We start from the raw sequence: 24,105 nt of genomic DNA, 5'->3' as shown, positions 1-24,105 counted from the left end.
TTTAAATTCTCTTATTTCTTGCGTGAACTACTGTTCCCAAGAGGTAAAGTCGGATTTGCATCCCCTTTACATTTATTTTAGAGTGCCAACACACCCCCACCTTATGTGGAGTGATAGGGGGATACAAAGTATCCCCTTTCTTACTTACCTGGTAACATTTTTGTTACAAATGAAAGTTTACTTGAATGGCTGGTGGCAGTGAAACTACTTCTAGGATTTTAAGTCATTGTTACTCGCAGGCTGTCAAATTGGCTTCGGTAATGCACAAGGGTCACCATTCTGCTCGAATAGTGGGCTCCTTTTTTGCCATTTCTGGTTTGCCTATTGTTTCCTAGGTCTTCTTCTGCCATTCTAGGCGGGAAAGACCTTGGTTGAAGTTTTGTCTTCAGCTGAAATCCTTTGTATTCCCCGCCGAGGCTTCAGAGTGTCTGAGAAGTAGAAAGCGAGGGAGGAGTCCAAAACTCTGCAGCCCTTTGTCTTTTACCTTGCCTGAAAGGAACCAGTTCCCACTGGGGAGCTGGCTGGCCTGATTGGACAGCCAGACGACCCCTTTCTGTAAACTGCACGAAGAGTTTGCAAACGTTGTGCTTTAGCTCCCGATTAAGACTCTGATACTGGAAGCTGTTGACAAGTCGACCACTGGAGAAGAATCCAAAGATGAAGAAAAGACATCTGTCTTTTCTTCATCTTTGAATTTGTAGCTATTTCCAGCGACTGGAAAAACTGCTGTGTAACTGGAGCTTTATGCAACCCTGTTAGGTAAGATTTTGTAGAGTCCAACTGGTGTGAGACTTTACAAGACCTATTGGCTCGGTATTAGTGATCCAACTTTTAATGTAGGCATGTACTACATAAGTCGGTATAGAGACTGAGCAGCCAGGCTCATCTTAGAAGGGATAGTGTGAGCTGTAGAGCAGTACAATGAAATCAGTAAATAAAAGTATTCAAGTAAACGCTTACACCCGTAAAAGTTAAATTAAATTATTCATTTATATATACAGAAGCACATAAATCACACTAAATATGCAGTAATAGTAACATCAAGTAGAATTTCAGAACAAAGTTCTTCAAGCAGGAATAATGCAGGTGAGTAATTTCTTTAACTAAAACATTTCCAGCACATGGAGTGACAACAATCCAGGTCAGTAGTAGCACTTATGGTTCACCATAGAATATTGAGTTTGGAGAGAAAAAGTGTTGAGAAGAATAGAACACTGTAACAGTCTTTTCTCCCAGAGGGATGTATGAAGTTTTTTCCCTAGCAATAAGAGTGTAGACAATTAAAGCATTTGCAAGGGAAAAGCACTGCCAAAGCCAGTAGGGTTCAGAAGGGACGCCTTAAAGAAGCCAGGACAGCCAAAGGCAATAGGACAGTTCTAGTTTTGATGCAATCTTCTAGATGAACAGAAAAACCCAGCAGCTCAAGATAGCCTACCTGATGTGCACAAACTGTTAGGCCTGCACAAGTGAATTTAAGAAATTCAAAAAGTATACCAAGAAGCACTCCCCAGGCTAGGAAGCACTAGCTTTGGCTAAAGATGGTTAAACTCAAAGGCCCACAGTACCTTATAACTGAAGCAGATGTTCCAGCTGACTTCCTTTTTGATGCCGCAATTAAGACCCTTGTTTCTGGACCATGGTCGTGGTGACGAAAGGAAGGACGTCTGGCGGCCTTCTGCAACAGCACTCTCAAGAGGGACTCTGCAGCAATGGATTCCACTTGTTTCAGCAGCTCTTTTTGGTTTTGACACCTTTTTTCTCAGCGCAAAAGAGGAAAGAAAATCCCTGGGTGGAATTTCCTCAGTCATGAACTCTGGTGCAAGGACTCTGGATGAAGACTTCTGGCTTCTGTAGCCTCACACGGATGCCTGCAAAGTTTCAGTCGGATTCATCCTTCGCAAGACGTTGCACTAGTCAATGGTCCATGTACCCCGGGTATTGGGAAATTGCAACCCAGGAAGGTCGCAGCGACACAGGGCCCAGAACGAAGCAGGTCTTGAGGCTAGTTGGTCCCACCAGCCTAAAGGAGGAAGTCACCCTTGGCGGAGCTTCCCTATCGATGGAAAAATGGGTTCAGCACAGCTACAAGGCTTTACCGGTGCTTTCGCGATCCTGGAAGGTGCTTTAGGCTTCTTTCTCCGTCGTCTTCGGATTTGATGTTCCAGTGGCCGACTCTGCCTGTAGTACCAAAACCCTAACCTTATATGTGAAATCCCATTCATTTGTAGCCCTAAAGCGGTCAATCGCACATGGGGGGTCCTCTAAGACAGGCACTCACCAAGTTGGAACAAAGTTTCGAGCTCCTCCCTCACTTACTGCCTTCCCGGACACACTGGAGTCTGGGCAGACTTCAGGGCTCAAGGTGGCCAAAGGCAAAACACACAATGGACTCAAACCTCATTTAAACAGTGTAAACGCTCAGAAGGAACTAAAACAAGAAATGGCGAAAAAAGACGGGCCATTTTTGTAAAATGGTCACCCTTGGGTGCTGTACTGTAGCTGAAAAATAAGCCTGCAGATACATTGCACACAATGGTAGTAAAAAGAAATCGCTGTCTCCAGCCATTCAAGTTAGTCAGTGAAACAAAAGTTAAATGAGAAGTGCGATAAGGAATGACTATGTAAATCCCCCAGCACTCCACATAAGGTGTTGTTTGCTGGACTCCCAAAAGAAAAAGGCAAGTAAGACACGTTATCCCACTATTGTTTGGAACTGTAGTCCACACAAAAAAATATATTTAAACATTTAGAGGAGTCGAAGGGACTCCTCAGTGGCACTGCACAAAGGGTGCTGTGTGTCACTACATAAAAAGCAGATAACTATGGAGTTTACCAGACTCCATGAAAGGAGAAGGAACACACAGCCTTAGTTAGAGGGAAAAAGGCATGAGTGGGTGGCAAAAAGGCCCCCTCAGGAGGTTAAAATCAAAAAGGTCCCAGATACTTGCAAAGGGCTGGGGGTCTCTAAGGTTAAAGGTAATTAGCACAGAATCTGAAAATTCTCCCTAACAAAGTCTTCCTTCCAATCGACCAGGGGGTTCCCGAAAAGTCTGGTGGGACCCACTAATCCCAAGACCACCTGCAAAACGAGCCATCTCTCAATGTGCTGTGACCTTCCTTGGCTGCAAAATGTCAATACCAAGGGACTTCGATCCGGGGGCAGTGCATGGTCTTTCAAAGTCTAAACATCGCTGAAAATTGCTGCACTTTGCTGAAAGGGGGTCCCAAGACCACCTGCAAAACAAGGCATCTCTCAATGTGCTGTGACCTTCCTTGGCTGCAAAATGTCAATACCAAGGGACTTCAATCCGGGGGCAGTGCATGGTATTTCAAAGTCTAAACATCGCTGAACTTTGCTGAAAGAGGGTAGGGGGGGGGAACCACCCCCCCCCACCCCTCCACCCCCCTCTGAGAAAACTCATGCTATATAGTAGGGAATGTTAGGGAGAATTCTCATTTCTGTGCCAATTCCCTTCGACCTTGGAGACCCTCCAGCTCTTTTGCTGGACTTCAGGACTTTTTAGATTTTATCCTGGAGTGAGTGAGACTTTTTTCTCACGCATGTATTTTTGATCTGGTTTGAACTCTGTTTCTCTTTGTTTTTGGAGTCTGACAGACTCCATAGGCATTTACTTCTGTATGGTGACACACAGCACCTTCAGTGCAGTGTCACAGAGAAGTCCTTTTGATTTCGCATGAGTTTTAAATACCTTATCTTGGGTGTACTGCTGTTCCCAAGAGTAGTAAAGTGAAATTGACTTTACTTACCTGTGTCAGGCAAGATTGGATGCAGTATCCCGTGGGAGACTACACCAGCCTTGTCCTCTTGGTTATATATAACCCACCGATTGGTATAGGTCTGTACTACATAAGTTGGTAGAGTGACTGTTAAGCAAGATTGTGTGCAGTACCTTTTTGGAGACTACAGCAACCTTGACCTCCTGGCAATAGGAACCCAATCTTTGGTATAAGTCTGTACTACACAGGTTGGTAGTGTGGCTGAGCAGCCAGGCTTCTCTCAAGAGGGGCCAATATGAGCAGTAGAGTGGTTACACAGAGATTCACAGTGCCAAGTATTCAAATAAACTCTTACACTCAAGGTTTCTTGATTAAACAATTATTAATGTATTTAAAAGTCAGTTATATACGCCTTCTACAGAAGGGAGCAAAACATGTAACACTTCAAAATACATTTCAAAACAATCAGATTCTCTAAATCAGATGATACTCATTGGGGATAGCACACAGACACTTCCTACACCCTAAGGTGACTTAAATAGCTAGGACTGTGGACATTGGTTTATCACTGGTACATTTAGAGCAATACTGAGTTAGGTGAAAAAGATAGAATAGAGGAATAAAACAAATGTTAAAAAATAACTCATAACCACGCAAGTACTTCCAAAGCACAAAGTCAGAGGTAAAGAGGAGTATCTCAGGAAGCCAGGAGAGCCAATGTTAATTGGACAATGTCAAGGCGAGCTGAAGATCTTCTTTGTAGTTAGGTAAAAAGTCTTGCACAATGTTTGTTGAAATGTTTGTAGAAAATAGTACACTTGAAGGGCCACAAGCTGGGAGGCTTGTAAAGGGCAAAGCTTTAGCAACTCTGCAAGGTAACCAAGACAGGTCTCAACCGAGAGCAAGTAAGGCTACACAACAAGAGGTAAGTTCTCTTAGACTTCACAGTACCTCTGGTTAGAAGAAATGGTTCCAGCTGGCTTCTGTTCCTGTGCAGCTCTGCAGATCCTGCTGTTCCTGGGCCTCAGTCGTGGGGACAAGAGCGAGGACGTCTGGGGACTCCTGCTCTGCAATGGGACGGTCAGCGGCAGCAATTGGCAAACTTCAATTCAGCGGTCCTTCAGTGTTTCAGCTCCTCGCGTCTGACAGCAAACAGCAACACTGCGGTTCTCGGATACCACTTCAGACTTTCCTTGCATCTGGGATCCATCACTCTGTTGAGGTGGCTCAGACTTGGTCAGTCCTGCATCAGGGAAGTCCGGAGGATCTTTCTAGCGCTCAGGTTCAACTTAAAAACAACGCACACAATCTGGTGTTCCTCTCCCTGGCTCTCCGGTTCCAGTAGCTACTGCAGTAGAAATGCAACCAGCTTCGAGAGAATGTCCAGACAGACTAACTTTGGAGTTGATTGGTCCCACCAACTCAAAAGGGAGAGGTTGTCCTTGCAGGGCTTCTCTATTCGAGACGAATTCGGAGCTTCAACACAGCAGCAGGGCTTCACCAGGAAAACCCACGGTCCAGGAGTTGCAGCAGGCGTCTCTTCCAAATTCTTCTTTGGATTCCTTTGTCCAGTGGTCGACTCTGCATTCCAAGGCAAAAAGCCTAGCCTTTTATGCAGGTTTCTCCCATTCATTCCAGCCTAGCTATCAGTCACACAGCAGGGTGGATGTCCTTGCCGGACAGCCAGCCGGCCCATCACCTTTGGGCGCATTACTGTAACCAATGGCATTAAGCACAGGGCGTTCCGGGCAACTCCCTCACTTACTGCCCCTGCCAGACATACTGGTGCCAGGGGAGAGCTTCACTCGTGAATCCCACCAAAGACGGAACAAACCGAGACCAAACCTGGTTTGGCGTGCAGACTAAATCTCAAGAAGGACCTTTCCAAAAGAAAATGGCAAAAGAAAAGACCGGGCCATTTTGATGAAATGGGCACCCAGGGGTGCCTTACTGTGGCTGCGAACGCAACCCGCGGTAAAAACACACAATGGTAGTAAAAAGTAAACCACTGCCAGCAGCCATTAAATGTAGAAAAGGTAACATAAAAATGTTACATGAGAAACTAGACAAAGGGGATACTAAGTAACCCCTCCAGCACCCTGGTAAGAGTGTGTGCTGGGTCTAGAAAGTTACAAATTGTAAGTAAAATCAATTTCACTTCACTGCTCTTGGAAACAGTAGTTTCACCAAGAGAAGCTATTTAAACCTTTGGGAAATCCAAGAGACTTCCCTGGGCCACTGCACTGAAGGTGCTGTGTACCGCAATGTAAAGATGATGCCTATGGAGGTTGCAAGACGCCAAAAACACAGAAATAAATCACATCAAAATGACATGAGAGATAAAAAGTCCTTAAGTCAATCAAAATAGCTGGGGGTGTCTAATGTAGAAGGGAATAAGCACATTTCTGACAATTTTCCCTTACAGCCAGTAAGCCTCTGCTTCATCTAAGAGGGGATGGGTTTTCCATAAATGTATAAATACAATGGATTTGAAAGCAGCCCTGCAATAGTGTGAAATGTGGAAGCAGTTCTTACCTAGAATGCCCAGGTCATATCTCCCTTCCTTCTTATCTTTCTCAATAAGGTAGTCAAAGGTGTCTGTGAAGTACTGGAAAAGACTATTCTGTTTGTGCACCTCCAAGCCCAGGATCCGGTTCAGGAATTTGGTGAGGGAGCAGTCTGTAAGAGAAAGTAAGAGATGAGAAAGCAGCAATGAAAAACCAATAATCATCAGCAATAGAGAGCATGTGATGGCATGAACAAGGGGTCATGAAATAATATAGCAACAAAGACGATAGAGCAGCAGCAATAGAAAGATCAAAAGACACAAATTCGAACACGTTGAAACAGCAGATATTGAGATAGTAGGTCAGAAAAAAATCTGAAGAACTCCATCGAAGGAAAGAAGAGTTACTAAAAATTCACTAGCAGTGGAGATATTGCAAATCAATGTCACAATGGTAAAAGAAACAAACAGGAGCAATCTGGGCACAAAAAGAAAGTAGCTAAGGGACAGACAACATGAATACAGCCACAGAGAAACTTTAGCAGGACAACAAACCTAAAACATGACCACTGCAATGATTAGCAAAGAAGGCCACATAATTAATGAGAAAATGAGATAGAATCTATGGTGAGAAAACAAGACATAAGCAACTTTGAGAAAATAAGGCTTCTCACTATAAAAGCACCTGTACTCATAGTCCTTGAATTGTGTGCTTGGGATGCCTCTGGATTCCTCAGTACCAGATCAGGTACTACATCACTTTCAGAGATTCAAACCTCACCTGAAAGCCAGAACGAGTAGCACTTCATGCACACGTGTCTCTCCCCGTTACATCCACCAGATAAGTTTTATTTTCTCTGCTTAGAACTAGGAGCCTATTATGACCAGGACAAAAGGATGAGAGACTGGAATGAGATGTGGGCGAGGGTCCATCTATCAATAGGGTTGGGGCTAGAAAGTGCAGAGCGGTTACAACAGATGGAAATGTATATTTTTCTCTTGTGCTAAAAAATCGCCTTCTTTTCTCCATGAATTACCAGTGCAAGGTGGTTGCACAATTTAAAAAATAGCCCTGGCAAAAAGGTTTCTGAACATAGTTTTACCAAACTAGGTAGCATCCCAGAAACATCATCCTGCTGATGGTGTATGTAGGCATGTATGTGATTTATAAAGTATGAACCTAACTGGGAAGTAATGCAGCTGTACAAAGAGGCTGCGCCCAGGAGTTACAAGAAGGGTGCAGGTGTAGCAAAGGGGCTTGGGTGGGTAGGCAAAACTGGGGCGGAGGGGTGGGTGGTGTTTCCAGAGGGAGATAAAGGGTTGAGTGAGTGATTGGTGAGATACTCTTTGAAGAGAAAAGTTTTCAGCAGGTCCTTCCTTAAGTGTAGAATGGAGGGAGGCAGAATAACCTGCCTTGGTGACTTATTCCAAAGACTGGGTCCATAGCAGCAAAATGCCAATTTCCTGCACCCCCTAGCCCCCTCTCACAGTTCTTTGTTTCTAGCCTGGCAATGCTGTGGCTTCTGGTGGTGTGCTACCCTTTGGATATGGTGAGTTTCTCAGCCAAGTAAAGTAGTGTTTTGGTTGCAACTGCTTTCTAGGTGATGCAGGTAATCTTGATCATGATGTGTGCATGACGGCGTATAGCCAGTGCAGCCCCTTGAGGATGATGTGGTTGAATGTTGTTAGTCCTGAGAGGGGGCATGATGAAGCATGCTGGGTGGATTTCAGAGGAGCCAAAGTGGCATTTGGGACTGCTGTGAATAGGGCATTGCAATGTCCTGACGGGAGATTGTTGGGGAGAATTCTCATTTCTGTGCTAATTCCCTTCAACCTTAGATACCCCCAGCTCTTTTGCTTTTATTTTATGACTTTACATTTTTATCCCGTAGCGAGTGAGACCTTTTTTTCACTCTGTCATGTATTTTTTATCTGATTTGGACTCTGTTACTTTATTTTAAGAGTCTGACAAACTCCACAGGCATCTACTTCTGTATGGTGACACACAGCACCTTCAGTGCAGTGTCACAGAGAAGTCCCTTGGATTTCTCATAAGGTTTAAATAACTTCTCTTGGGTGAACTACTGTTCCCAAGAGTAGTAAAGTGAAATTCACCTTACTTACCTGGTTTTCCTATGTAGGTCCAGCACACCCCATTTTATGTGGAAGTACTGGGGGGTTACTTAGTAGCCCCTTTTCCTACTTACTAATTTAAACGTTTTTATGTTACCCTCATGACTTAATGGCTGGTGGCAGTGGTTTATGTTCCTACCATTGTGTGTTTCTCCCGCAGGCTCCAGAGCTGCAATAGTGCACCCAGGGGTGTTCATTTTGTGAAAATGGCCCTGGCCATCTTTTTTTTGCCATTTCTTGCTTTTGAACCTATAACTCATAGCTCACGACTGAGGCTTGTCTCCAGGCCAACTCCATGCTTCACCTCTAACACAATGACGCATTCACGGTGAGACGTATTTAGATGCTGCTTTACCCTCAATCCTCACCATTGTATTTTTTAACTGTACCACTTTACTCACCCAGCCCTTGCACCAGTGCCACCTATATTTGTAACTATGCCGCCACCTGCTCATTAATTACTGCATCCCGGCCCTCTCCGTACTAATCACCCAAGCCTTCGAGGCGACTGTTAGGGAGAATTCTCTGTAAAGGCTAATTTCCCAAACCTAGTGAGTCCCCCAGCAGCTTTGCTGGATTTTTGGGGTTTATTTTTTCTCCTGCTAAGAGTGAGACTCTTTTATTCCCACTCTTAGACATGATTTGAGGTGTTTCTTTGACTTTGTATGTGTTCTATGGGCTCCTTTACCCCATAGGGTTTCATGTGTTTTTGATATGTGGGTTACACAGCACCCTCCGTGCAGTAACCCAGGGGTCTCGTAGCGACCCCCAAACAGACTCCATACCCTGGGACTGACTACTGTCTCCCAGGGCATGTAAAGTCACCATTGGCTTTACTAGTCTTAAATTGTGAACAGAACCAGTACAAACATTCATATTGTGGACGTACTGGTCGGGGCAATTTGATTGCCCCCGGGTCTGTTGTTCGAGGGGGCACTGTCCAGTCCCGCCGACCGAGTTTTGGCTGGTGGCAGTGGATACTACTTTTTATATTCAACAGCGAATATATTCCTATGGGATTTTCCCATTGTTCGAGGCTACAACTTTTTAAAATAGCCTCGAACATACCGTCGGTATATTAAATTAATATAAATTCACCGGTTGGTATTTTTTGCCGAAACTTGGTTCCAAAATGGCGTTTGTGTTCGCTTCTGTGACTCCAACCCAAGTTGAGCCCTTTGTTCCACTTTTTGGCAGGCTTCTCCACAGAAGCCTCCAAAAGTGGTGCCACTCTCTCTGGGTACCACAGGGGGTGCGGGAGGGGGTTTAGGCACCCTGGACTGAGTTGCCTTGGCAACTCAAGTCGCACTCTTGTGTGATTGGCCCAAGTGGTGAGCCGCCCGGCTCACCACTTAGCATGTTTGATTGACAGCTAGGCTGAATGAATGGGGGTTTTTCTGCATAAAAGCAGGGCTTTGGGGAATGGAACTTCAGAAGTTGCCACAGGACCTATAGAATCCGAGGAGGGAGAAGCAGAGCTGACCTGCAACGATGACACCACTGGTGGAGCCCTGCTGAACCGTCTCACTGCTTTTCCCGACGACAGAGGAGATCTCCAGTCCGGAGAGTCTTCTTCCTTTGACTGGTGGGGATAACCAGTTTGCCCGTCTTTTCGCCTTCCTGGACCATCTCGTGGCCGCCTTGCCCGTGCCAAGCACCCCGGCAACCGGAATACCATGGTTTACCACTACCGCGAAGAAAAGGGTAGTACCTTGTAACCGGGAAACTCTGCGGCTGGTTTCTTCCCTGGCAGTGCAACAACCTTCATCTTTCCTCCACGTGGAGACCTCCTCTTCCTCTAGACGAAACACCGACTTGCACCCACTGCCGGGAACAACTGCCCCCGCTGGAGCGTTCTTCCCATTTCAGGTACTGTGTCCCGCCTGGCTTCCCTTGCGACAGATCGTTCAGGGTGACAGTAAATCCTCGACTTTCTAATCTGGGTTAGCCTGGGGCCTGTTAACTAACTTTTCCTGAGTTAATCTCAATCTTTTGTGAACTATCTTCAAAGACTCTTTGGGCATAACCCCACTGTGTGATCCTGGACACATTTTGCTTGCTCTCTCTAAGAGTGGGCCTAGCATTTGCACTTCCTTGCTCTCCAGTAGACTTTGCCTAACCTGCCTCACTGTGGTTCTTTGAAAAGTATTGAAATTTGTGTGCTTTCATAACTCTGCCTTTTCCCTCCCTTTTTCTATAACTTATTAGAGTGCCATCTTATGTTAGGCGCTCACCTCTGTCTGAAAATAAGTGGTGTTTCTCATTAAGACTTGTCTAATAAGTAATTAGGGTTGTATATATATAATAGTGACTGTGTGTTGAATTTACTTACCTCTTTTTGTGCTAGTGTAATTTACAAGTGTGTCAATAAATAATTATATACTTTTACACCAAAGCTCTGGTCAGAGTTTGCTTGTGCTACTGTATCTCTGTACCTATTGTGTATACTCTATATACTGCCTAACTCATCTTGAGAGAAGTCTGACTGCTCAGCCACAGCTATCAGGCAAATCTGGGTGGTACAGACTGCTACCAATTGGGTTTACTGCCAACCACCTGTAGTCCTAAATCTTTTGCAGTGTTCCCTAAGGGAACTGCACAGGTTTCTGCCTAACAGCGACTATAGGACCTGGTCAATCCTCCAACTCAACAGGGATAAAATAGTGTTCACTACGCGGCCACACTTTACCTTAACACTAAGTCCCCATTGCTAAAAGCATCAGATTCCCATGGTCGCACTACCTTATGCGCCGGCAGAGACCCTCACCTGCTTTTGTACTTGGGTGTATCTGCTCTGCCAGCTCTCGAACCACCCATTAATAATTGCTCCCGTACTGATGTACGGCATGTCTCCGCGAAATCACTATATGCAGCGAGTAACTCACGATAAACACCTAGTCAAACATTAGCATTTTTTTTACATGTTGTGCTTAAAATTGCATTGCGTAGCCACGCCACAGCATTCACTAGCCTGTAAAACTATACTGCTTCTATGAGTTGTTCTATTATGATTGCATGGTGCATTCCCTTATTTGAGCATGGCCTCTTCTGTTCTTGTACTTTGGTGTATTTGCTATTCACTTAGGTGTACTGGCACTGCCCGTGCTCAAACCACCCGCCAATCATTGCACCCGTACTAATGTGGCGAATGTTACTACAAAATTACTATATGCATTGCCCTGAGTATTTCCCGATAAGCACCTAGTTAAACGTTATAATTTATTTTACATGTTGTACCCATGATTGCATTATGTAGCCCCGCTTCAGCACTCACTAGCCTGTAAAAGCATACTGTTTCTACGACTTGCCTTATGGTATACGGCCCGAAATGTGTATGCCCACACACCACTTAAATCAGAATTCATCCCAGACCACCCAGTTATGCTAAAAGGAAATACCAGCCAAATGCATCATAGACTTGCCAAAGCATTAGGCTTAACACTCTGTGCGTTGCTATATCTTTCATTACTACTATTGTTATGTTATGTTATGTTATTTTGCACTTATATAGCGCCTTATATACCATTGGTATGGTCTGAAGGCGCTGGTAGGTTGAACGCCCTTGGGAGCCGAAGTTCATGTCAGTAGAGGGAGGAGAGAGGGTTCAAAAGGTGCGAGTGCGCATCTGGTATGTGTGCAGCTGGTGCGAAATTTCTCTGTGGGAGCTGCTTCATAGCGGTAGGTGTGGTGGGTGAGAGGTTAGGAGTATGTGTTTGAATCTGGCAGGAATTATCCGGACCGAGAGTGGCAGCATAGGGCCTGAGGGGAACGCCTGGCTGGGGGTGCGAGACCAGCAGTGATTACATAGAGTGATGTGGAGTGAGCGGCGTCAGATGTTGATATGAGAACAGATATACCGAATGGTGTCATAGTATCTCTGTGTTCTAGTTGGGTGGTGGTGTAAGGAGAGAGTAAGCGTGGGGTGTGATATGAGGTATGTTCTTCTAGGTATAATATGGACGTCATGCAGTTAAGCATTCGTCCGTTCTGCACATTCGTCGGCCCTCCATACGTCCTCTCGCCACACACGTCCTCTCGCCACACACGTCCTCTCGCCACACACGTCCTCTCGCCACACACGTCTTCACCCTACATACGCCTTCACTCACTACATCCGGCCGTCCTGCTCACCCGGCCGTCCTGCTCACCCGGCCGTCCTGCTCACCCGGCCGCCCTCCACACCCGGCCGCCCTCCACACCCGGCCGCCCTCCACACCCGGCCGCCCTCCACACCCGGCCGCCCTCCACACCCGGCCGCCCTCCACACCCGGCCGCCCTCCACACCCGGCCGCCCTCCACACCCGGCCGCCCTCCACACACATCCGCCCTCCACACACATCCGCCTGCAACACACATCCGCCCGCAACACTCTTCCGCTCTCCATGGTCATCCTCTCTATATGCTCGTTCGCTTGTATACTATTGTCAAGCCACGCGTTGACCTAGTCTATAAGTTTGTTGGTTCAGCAAAGTTAGTTTTATACGCCCTCATCAGTTCTACGTGCTCCTTAGTTCTGTTCGCTTCTCTGTATTTGCGTTCATATTAGCTTTTATATACTGCTATGTGCATTTCATCGGTTTCTCATTGATTTATTCGTAATATCTGCTTCCCTGAATTTGATCTACTTTAGTCGTTTATTGATAGGTCGGAGAGGTGGTGCTAGTTTGGAAGCCGGTTGGTTTTAGGGGAAGAGCCAGGTTTTCAGTAGTTTGCGGAAGGACGTTAGGTCTTCAGTTGTATGACCAACAAACCCAGCTCACCAGTTAGGGAGATTTCTCAAAAATGTGCTCATTCCCTCTACCTTAGAGACCCCCAGCAACTTTGCTGGATTTTGAGGACTTGATTTTTTTTAACCTGGCGAGAGTGAGACCCTTTTCCCCCACTCATGTATTTTATGTGATTGTATACACTGTTTCAATTGTGTCCCAAAGCACCTTTAGTACAGTGACACAGGGAAGTCTTTCAGGTTTCCCAAGGTTTAAATACCTTCTCTGGGATAAACTACTGTAGAGTGAAATTGACTCTACTTAGCATTGTACTCGCTATCACCAGCACACCCTATCTTACAATAGAGTGCTGGAAGGGTTACTTAGTATCCCCCGTGTCAAAATGCTCATGTGACATCTTATATGTTACCCTTTCCTCTCAGAATGGCTGGTGGCAGTGGTTTTGCAATGAACTACCATGATTTACCCCGACTGCGTACTGTTCACAGCTCCGGTAACATTAAATCGCAGGAGCCATGTTTTTCAAAATGGCGCCAAGCCTCCTTTGTCAAAATGGTCCCCCGTCTTTATTCGCCATTTCTTTGTGGAAAGGTCCTTCTAGAGATTTTCTCTGCGCGCCAAACCAGGTTTGGTCTCTTTGTTCATTCACCTTTGGCGGGCTTCAGGAGTGAAGACCGCCTCTGGCTCGAGTGTGTCTGGGGTAGGCAGGAAGTGAGGGAGGTTCCCGAAACTCCCTGTGATTAGTCTACTAGGACACCTAAATGCACTCTGTGATGATTGGTTGGCTGATTGTCCGGCAAGGACAGCCACCCCGCTGGGCGAGCGGCAGCTAGGCTGGAATGAATGGGAGAGAACTGAATAAAAAGCAAGTTTCTTGGCTTGGAAGGCAGAGTCGACCAATGGAACGAAGGAACCGAAGAAGAGATTGAAGAGGACGGCTGCTGCACCTCCTGGACCGTTGGTTTGCCCGGTGAAGCCCTGCTGCAGGTCCGAATCCCCAAGTTCACAGAAGCCCTGCAAGGACGACTTCTCCCTTTGAGTTGGTAGGACCAATCAACTCCCAAGTAAGCCACCTGGACACCAATATCTGGTTGCATTTCCTCAGAATGCTGCAGGAAACCGTAGAACCAGGGAGAGGGACACCATATTGTGTGCGTTACTTGTAAGCTGGCCAAAAGCATTTGGAAGATCCTCTGGACTCCCACGACATCGGACTGACCGAGCTTGACCCCGATCAGCTGAGTAAGGGACCTCAGAAGCAAGGACAGCCCACCTTGACAGCCAGGACCAGCGTTGTTACCACTGCGGTAGCTGAAACGCGAAACAGCCGCTAAAATTGAAGTTTGCAAGTCGCGAGCCTTGACCAGTCCCAGTGCAGTGTCCCCCAGGCTCCGACGTGACGTCCTCCCTCTTGTCCCCACGACTGAGGCCCAGGAACAGTGAGATCTGCAGGAACTGCCAGGAACAGAAGTCATCAGCTGCATCTATAGCCCATTGACTTTGGCCTAGCCTATTGAATTGATTCTTCTGGTGAACTCAAAGTATTTGCACTAAGAATAATTTTAACTTTCATGTTCTAATAATCTTTGCCTTTTACTCCTTTTGAAAAGTATTCTGAAACAGTATTGAAGTGTATTTGTGTGTTACTATAGGATTCCCTCCTTCTTAGTGTTTTATAACTGATTGGTAAATACAGTATTAAGTGGTTATACAAGAAACCTTGAGTGTAAGTCTCTTTGAATACCTGTAACTGTGAATCTTTGTTTAACTCCACTACAGCTCACATTTCCCCTCTTGAGATAAGGCTAGCTGCTCAACATGGTACCAAAACTGTGTAGTACAGACGTATACCAAAGGTTGGTTTGTTTACACCTGTAGTCATAGTTGTGTGTAGTGTTCCCAAAGGGTACTGCATACAAACCTTGCCTAACCACCACCAATCCACCATGCTCCCTAAACATGGTACTAACATCTTAGACACTACACCATGCTCCAATGGTGCATTCATCCAGCTAGGCTCAGGCCTAGCTTGCATATACTGCCGCGGACACCACCCCCTACCTTGCTGCACCCCATTTCTGCCCAATATACCAGCCTTCACTATGACAACAGCCATGGCCCCAATATATCACCCCACTACCCAATATCACACCCCACTCCGCCAATCCTAGGCATAGCGCGCTGGTCCCTACTCTCCTCTAGAACATACACCTCTCAAGCATTCACAAGACCTATACTAGCAACTACAAAAAAAATAAGACTCTCCTCTCGTACCATTAAGAAACGCAATTTCTCCCACTCCTCTGACTCTATAAGCAGACACCAAGAGGACAACACTCATAAAATCACCAACCCCAACACACCACCACACTCCAAAACCAAGAACAAGCGGTGAAAAACGCAAGGTACCATGTCATCTCTTCTCCATCAAGACCCATAGCCCAAACACATTGCTCATCCCCAGCCATAGAACCCTTAAACTTGAACGTAAGATCCCTAGGCGCACACACCATTGATGTACACAATCTCATTCTTGAATACAAACTCGACTTTCTAGTAATAACAAGCCTGGCTTCACCCAGCATCAGGCCCTCTGATCTCGTTAGCTATACCTCCCAACTGCACATTACTCAGAGCAGACCGACTCGAGACCACCAGAGGAAGAGTTGCCATCATCTCCAAAACCACTCTCCAGTACAGAGAATGCAAAACGGTAACCCTATTATGCTATGAACACCTAGCTCTCAATCTAACCACAAACCCCAAAACAACCATCAATTTGCTAGTAGTGTACAGAGTGCCAAGCCACACCAATAACCCTGACACTGAACTACCCTTGCTCATCTCCCCACTCCTTAAACCCAACACAAAATGTATCATCCTAGGAGACATTAATCTAGGGTTTAATGACCACCTTGACCTCAAAGCTACTGCCTTCCACAATGCATTCCTCGAAATGCAATTCAAACAAATTGTTAACACCCAACCCACACAAAAGGGCGAATCCTGGATTGGATTCTAACATTGAACACCACAGTCCTCCTAGAAGACATAGAAATGTCCTGGACTGACCACCTCCTCATCAGGTTCAACATGGTCATAACAGGGGACCCCACACCATCAGCCACCCCATCAATGCCCATCCTTATGAGAAGTTCTAGGAAACTCGCCCCTGAAAATTTAACTCCCTTGCTGCACAAGCTAATTAATACACAACCACCAGCTGATGACAACCCTGACAGCCTCTCTCTGCACTACCATACCTGGTTGAAGTCAGCCTTCGATGAACTAGTTCCTCTTAAATCTAAAATTCCCCAAACATAAGCGCAGCAACATATGGTTCAATGATGACCTCATTGAACTTAGAAGGAAAAGAAAGAGCACTAGAACACCTCTCTAGAAACAATGCCACTAATGAATCCAAAAAAACCTCCAGCTAATATCCAAATCTTACAAATTGGAACTATATACCCAAAAAGCAAACTCCCTGAACTTACGCTTAACTAACGCCACTTACAATAGCAAAGAGCTGTTCACCATTATCAGAGAATTAGAAACACCTATCCATCCCCCCCCCCAGCATTGTAAAAGCTAACAAAGCATGGTGCACCAGCATCCAGGATGCACTAACCTCCAAAATAAACACTTCAAAATAAAATCTACTCGCAAAGAATACTTCTAGCAGCCACCATAGAGCCAACTCCCGCTGCCATCTACAGACACCACAACTAATATACCCGATTTCCAATTCACCCCAGTGACTGAGGACCAAATACTAAAACGATAGCTTCACTTAAACCCTCTAATTGTAAAGTAGACAACGTTCCTGCCAAATTAGTTAAGGACTGCGCCCACCTCTTAGCACCCACCATCACTAACGCTGTCAATGCCTCATTCAACACCAATACCATCACATCCAGTATCAAAGAAGCCTGGGTTACCACCCCTCCTTAAGAAACCCACTTTAGATCCCACCACCAGCAGTAATTATAGACCCATCACTGCAGTCCCCTTCCTCCTCAAAATCCTAGACAAAATTGCTTATACCCAAGTCCAAGCCCATCTTGAAAATAATCAGCTACTAGGGGAAAGACAATCCGGTTTCCGCCCCAGACACAGTACGGAAATAGCCCTGCTGAATCTCAAAAACCAGATGGATTACATCAGAGACTAAGGGAAATTATGCATACGGTTATTACTTGACCTGTCACTGGATTTGATTTAGTAGACCACAATAAACTAGGCCTAACATTAGCAAATAACTCACTTTTCTAAGGAAGCCACAGTCTTGATTAAATCATTCCTTGCAGACCGAACATCTAGAGTAGCCATAGGAGATGTAGCAGCTGATCCCCTATTAGTTCCACTGGGAGTTCCTCAAGGATCCTGCCTTTCCGCAACGCTCTATAATGCGTACACTAAATTACTCTTTGCAGCGCTAGACGAAATGGGAATAATTTATACCATCTTCGCAGACGACACAAATATACTAATCCAGATATCGGGCAACCTAGAACAGGATACCATTTGTGTAAATAAAATGTACACTATCATCCATAACTGAATGGCGGCAAACAGCTTCTGTCTAAACGGAGAAAAAACAGAGATCCTCACAGTAGGCTCCCCCACTAGACTAGGCAAACTCCACCCACAATACACATCTATAGTCATTGACGGCACCCCTATTAACATATCTAACCAAGTCAAAACATTAGGGGTCTAGCTGGACTCCAGCTTCACCATGTGCAAACATATCAGCTCTCTCGCCTCATCCACAGCCTACACTGCCAAACTTATGCCCTAGGTCGACCTTTCCCCCCCCCCCCAAAACAGCATCAGTCTCTCTAGAGCTCTCCTTCTGGACAAAATGGACTACTGCAATATACTCCTACTAGGGACCTAAAAAAAACAAATACACAAAAGGCAATTACCGCAGAATAAAGCATTACATTAAGAGCAGCACCAGGCATAAAAAAGCGGGTCACATAGCTCAACACAGGAGAGAGGCACATTGGTTACCCATTCAAGCCAGGATACTTCATAAAACTCTTACCCCAACACATAAATGTGTCTCGGGTAATGCCCCCAGTTATCTTAACCTAAGTCTTATGCGCAAAACCACATCCAGAAAACTCAGATCCAATGTAGAGATGCACCTATTCATCCCCCGTTTCAAGATTCCTACCACATAAATAAATACTGTAACTGACGACTGCATGACTGTAAACCTGTTTACCATGTAACCATTTAAGTGTGTAAGATTACTTGTAACTCGATTCTGCACCATTTTCTGTACCAGTGTGAACCTACCCCTATTATGTAACTAAGTATATTTGCACAAGCGACATGATTTCACCACTGTAAATCTAGATACATGCAACAACTAAGACTAAGTATACGTGTAAATCTACGCCGTGATACTCTAAGGTTTGGGCATACAACAAATAAAAAAATAACATAAATGAGGACTTTCTTGGGTTTTACACTGCGCGCCTAACCAGGTTTAACCCTTTTGTTCGTTTTGCCTTTGGTGGGCTTCAGTGCTGAAACCCGACTGTGTCTCCAGTGTGTCTGGCAGGGGAGGGCAGGAAGTGAGGGAGATGTTAATGTTAAAGGATATTTGTACCGCGCCCTATCACCACCTGAGTGATCGGCTGGCGCTCTGGCGGCTCTGAAAAAGGGAAGGGTGGTGGGGGGTGAGTTAGTGGGAATAAGCTGGAAAAGTGCAAGAGCAGTGATGTGCTATTGGCGGCCTCAACCCGGTTAACTCTGTTGGCTGGGCTCAGGGTGTTTTCCGGTCAGTAGTCATTGTGCGAGTCTGTGTGTGGTTTGTTTTGTTGTTGCAGTGTAGTGAAGTTTGTGCGGATTGTTGTGTTATAGGATTGTGGTTGTGTTTAGTTAGAGAGGTGTATGCAGAGGGGTGAAATGGTTAGTGGATTGGTTAGTTGGCATTGCTGTCTAGAAGCGAGGCGCTAAACTTCCATATTCTCTCCAGGTGTGGCACTAGCATCTCTGCATTTCCATCAAGATCTGGGACTAGTCGACACTCCCAGTCCTTTACACACATGACGCCCACTCACATTCATAACCTTGTCCAAGTTTGGCCCTGGCCGCCTCCGTCAAACCTGTCTGTATGCGGGGCAAGCAGGCGTCTGAGTCCATCAAACTCTGTCCCAAACCAGTCAGTATGCGGCATCGGACAGTCAACGCTACTCCATCCATATGTGGCAGTGGTCGTCATTCATTGTCTTATCTAGCTGCTCATGCAGGCTACCGCTCACAGCCCTTTCAAAGCGTGGCACATGCCAACGCTTGCAATTACGTCCAGGGGCGGCACCTGCCATCATTCACAACTCCATTCGGGCTCAGACCATGCCAATGTCCACAACTTAGTTCAAGTGTGGCAACTGCTAACATTCACACAACTCTATTCAACTATGATACCTCGTAGTGATTATGGAGCGGGTGAGGTTGTTGGCTGGAGTTGGCTAGGGATGCTGATTTCTGTCCTCATGGGTGTCGCTTGTGTCCTATTTGACCTAGCATCGTCTCTCTTGTTATAGTAGGAGTTTCCCTTAGTCGGTTCTGGATGTTGTCAGTGGCATCCTAAATTCTGTTATCCTGTTCTGAAGTGACTTCTAATCCATATACTCAGGGGTATGGTGCAAACACCACCGCCACCGGTCCCAACTATTCATTCATAAACTCAGACATGAGCATATGAGGTGTCCTACCCGACTCCTCTCTACTACCGCTGCTTGAAGCAAGAACGTATTTCTATTCAGACATGGGCAAACATCAGACAACATTGCCTCGACCAACTACGAGGATGAGAGATCCTCCAGAGGTCAGACCAACACTGGGGCCCCTGGATATTGAATGAAGGACTGGTCAATAGCAGCATTGCATGGCTTGCCAGCTTCGAAGGGGCCCTCCAACAAACAACTAGCAATTTCCAACATCTACTTCCTCAACAATGGCTGCTCAGGTAACAGCTGCCTCATTCTTCCAATGACAACAACTATACAGTCAAGTTGTCGGGAGAGCTGCCAACACGCAAGAGGGATCCGATAGAATTGAACACCAAGCAATCATACATGCAGGCAGAGAAGAACTCCAAGCTTGCTCCATGCTTCTCCTAAGCCCTTTAGCAAACCCAGCACTGTATTACATTTTTCAGTCTTTAATTTCCTTCTTGCCCCCAATCTTCATGGTGAGAGGAGGGGGCACCGTGGATAGTGGGCACTTCCAAAAAAGATGGAATCAAACTTATTGCAATGCTTCTAAAGTCAGCACTGGGCGATTCCCAACAGAATGGCTGTGCAGGTGCTCCACAGGCAGGCTAGGGTTAAATAGGGAAACATTAGTTCCAAAATGTTATCTTGTTTGAAGGAGGACCATTCACAAGCATGTGAATCCATTCACAAGCATGTGAATCTAAAAGAATATGCAGGCTGGGGAAGGAATGTATCCTCACCCCGCCACTCTGCTGTCATCTCGGGTCTGCATAGAGCAATTGCCCAGAAGTGAGGTCCTCCATTTTCTAATATCAGCCAGACGGGTCAAGGCATACCTTCTGGTTATTGCAGTTCAATAGAGGAGTGGTGCGAGGATGAATAATGCTCTAATCAAAGCACTATTTTTGTCAGAAAGTGCAACCTTACAACAGTGCAGGTTTTGGCGAATGGCTCCCTCGGTGGGTGGCTGCCCCCTTGAAAGTTATTATGCTACGCAGCCCAGGCCTAGGTCTGTCAGAAGGATGTATATTCTCTCCCTAGCTAGTTGGGCCCCCTGAAATTAAAATACATGTCGACCGACTGCGGCAGACCCAGTGTTCATTTCCTTCCATGTTGCCTCCAGAGCTTCTTGGGCAACAAAACTCTGCTGCACAGGCAGAGTGAGACGAAACTATTTACTAGGCCATGTTAGGCCCAATCATGCTATGCCAATGTGTGAATTCAAGGCCCAAAAATGTTAATCAATTGCCAGGGATCGCCTATTCCGAGTGTCCATCAACACCTCAGATCATGCAATCCGAGTGCCACTCTAATCTTACATGGGATCACTATAAACTATGGACAGATAGGAAACATGCACAATCAGCAACCGAGAAAGCACTACTCACACACAGACCGCAACCTCAGCGATCTCATAGTGCCAGGCATCACTAAAAGAAGCACTTGCAACCTTTAACTACCACCACGTTGTGGCCCAACGTGCTTTAACATGCACCATTCCCTGATAATTACCTATAATTCCCCTCCAAACATTCTTCAGGAGACCTAGAAGGCCCTCTGCAAGTAGGTTTGACCCTGCCCCATCAAATCTATGAAGGTGACCCCTCTCCCACCATTTCAGGTACGCCTATGCGACGCTGACAAGCCAGCGTACCATCTCCCTGCGGCGCCAGGTCATAGTGTTCAGGGTCATCCTCCTCACCTGAAGGCGATGCCCGAAACTCTCTGTCCTTAGTCTCCTTGGTTACTGGAATGCACCCAGTGCTGATTGGCTGGCTGGATGATTATTTATTTATTACTTGTATTGTGCTCCAGACCCATAGGTATCAGGGCGCATTGCAGAAGAAGACTTACAGCTTAAGTTACACAACATCCTCGTATTATCCAATTTACACTACGAAACAATATAAAAGTGACATAATATACAATTTATCTCTCATCTACACAGTAGACAAGATAGTGTACTTATATACAAGTTAGTTACGCATCAATATTACAGTATCATGGAATCATATAGTATGCAACTTAACTACACAGTAGAGGTGATAATGTACAAATAATACAGAGTGGTTCATAAGTCAGAGTAGTTTGTCCGTCAAAAGGGGTGACATCTGGCTTTACTTGTCAGAATCTTTGAGCCATGTTATAAAATTCTGGCAAAATTTCGGGTATGTTTGATCCAGTTGTAGAGGTTGGGGTAGAGAATTCCAAAGTAAAGCTGCTTTAACCTGGAAACATCGCCCCCTACTCTAGACAGTTTGAATCTAGGGACTAAGACTGTTTGAGCTGGATGAAATGGTAAGTCTAATGGGAATGGTTTTGATGAATCTGTCTGCGAGGTAACAGGGTGCTGCATTGTACAGATATTTGAATGTGAGTGAGATGACTTAACTGGATTTTTTCTTAAGTGGAGAGCCAGTTATTTAGTTTACTAACTTCAGATATGTGCTCTCTCCTAGAAATACCAAGAGCTGCTCTCAAGGCGTTATTCAGGAGGAGCTGGATTCTTTTAATGGTTGCTTTTTGGCTCCAATGAAGATAGCATTACAGTAATCCAGCTTCGACAGAACAAGTGCTCTTGCCAAGGTAATACAACAGTTGTTGGAAAGGAAAGATTTACCTGCTCCAATTAGTTTGCAGGTATATGCAGTGGAGGATGCCATCGTATTGACCTGTTTATTGAAAGGGAGGGTCGAGTCCAGGTAGACGCCCAAGGTTTTCACCTCGTTGGCGGTAGCGATGAGGTTATTGTCTATGTTGAAGGATGAATAACTGGGTCCTAGTTTTTTAAGAGTGAAGGAGGTGCCCAGGATGATAATCTCTGTCTTGTCATCATTCAGGCATAGTCCATGTGTGACCATCCATGCCTGGATGATGAGATACACGTTATTTACCAAGGCCAAATCCTTTTCATAATCACCAGTAAGTGGTAGGAGAATCTGGGTATCATCTGCATAATTAGTGTAAATACCGAGATGGTCCCGTTCATCGAAAAGAGGCTTTGTGAAGATGTTGTATAATGTGGGAGAGACACATGAGCCTTAGGGCACTCCACAAGTAATGGGGACCGAGTCTGCAGAGGCTGTGCGGGGAGAAGATTCTCATAGTCCTGTTAGGAAAGGATTGGATCTGTACAACAGCTTCATCAGAGAAATGGGCAGCCGTGACTAAGTGGTTGCAGAAGACCTTGTGATGCACAAGGTCAAATGCCGCTGACAGTTCCAATAGCAGGAGTAGGGCTGATTTACCCGTATCCCTGAGCTCGTCGATTTGGGCAGCCACCCTGCTGTGTGACAGCTAAGCTGTACATGAATGGGAGAAACTTGCATAAAAGGTGAGGTTTCTTGGACAGAAAGCAGTGTTGACCACTGGATGAAACATCCAACGAAGGAATCTTGAAGAGAAGCTTGCTGCTCCCCACCTGGACTGTTGAACTGCCCAGGTTAAGCCCTGCTGCAGTACTGAAGCTCCAATTACGAATCGACAAGAGAAGCTCCAGAAAGGACGACTTCTTCCCTTGGGTTAGTGGGACCAACTAAACCCAAGAAGAACTTTGGTGGAAGACATTCCCTAACTGGCTGTACTACTTTGCTGTGCTGGGACAGAGTGCCAGGGGTTGAGAAATCTGTAGTCGAGTGTGTTGGGTAAGATTTTCATAGAAATGGTAAATATTCCCGACATGTGTCAACCCCAGAACTTTTTGCTTTACTAGTGTGATATTTTTCCTTAATACCCCAATAGTGGGAACCTTTTTACACACTTGCAGAATCTTTTACTCTTTTTATGGGTGTCATTTCTTTGACTCTCCATAGCGTCTTTCGAAAGTTATCCTCTTTAACAACATTTTGGCAATAAGTGTCTGTTGTTGCTGGGTTGCCCTAGGGACTCCCCTTTTAACTTTCTCTGCCTAACCTTGAGAGAACTACAGTTCCCAAGGGTAGAAAGGATCTTTGGATCCCTTTTACATTTTGTTAAGTGAAACCAGCACACCCCACCTTATGTGGAGTGCTGGGGAGATACAATGCATCCCCTTTCACACTAAAACTAACACTTCGGTTACAGGGACAAGCTTACCTCCAATGGCTGGTGGCAGTGATATCTTGTATTAATTTGGTGCACCTTTACCACGGGCTGGGTTCACAGTTGCAGTAAAGGCATCCAAGGGTGCTCATTTGACCAAAATGGCCCCTGTATTTTTTCACCATTTTATTGCTTCTTGTGCTTTCTTGTTCCTTCCCCGGACATCCAGGGCGGGAAATTCCTT

The 24,105-nt window shown here is 45.6% G+C and overlaps 1 protein-coding gene across 6 annotated transcripts in view; it reads right to left on the bottom strand.

Moving 5' to 3' along the window:
• The window catches only part of SBNO2 (strawberry notch homolog 2), a 1,228,831-nt gene that overhangs the window by 235,429 nt on the left and 969,297 nt on the right, over positions 1–24,105 (bottom strand). For all 6 annotated transcript variants that reach the window (XM_069647284.1, XM_069647292.1, XM_069647268.1 and 3 more), the window contains one exon: positions 6,274–6,417. In XM_069647284.1, coding sequence (XP_069503385.1) covers positions 6,274–6,417 — 144 coding nt within the window. The remainder of the gene's footprint in view (positions 1–6,273; positions 6,418–24,105) is intronic.

This window comes from Ambystoma mexicanum, chromosome 1p (genome assembly GCF_040938575.1).
Source record: "Ambystoma mexicanum isolate Mex_15411 chromosome 1p, UKY_AmexF1_1, whole genome shotgun sequence".
Taxonomy (NCBI): Eukaryota; Metazoa; Chordata; class Amphibia; order Caudata; family Ambystomatidae; genus Ambystoma; species Ambystoma mexicanum.
The sequence above is the reverse complement of the archived record's forward strand: the minus strand, read 5'-3'. Positions and strand labels throughout refer to the sequence as shown.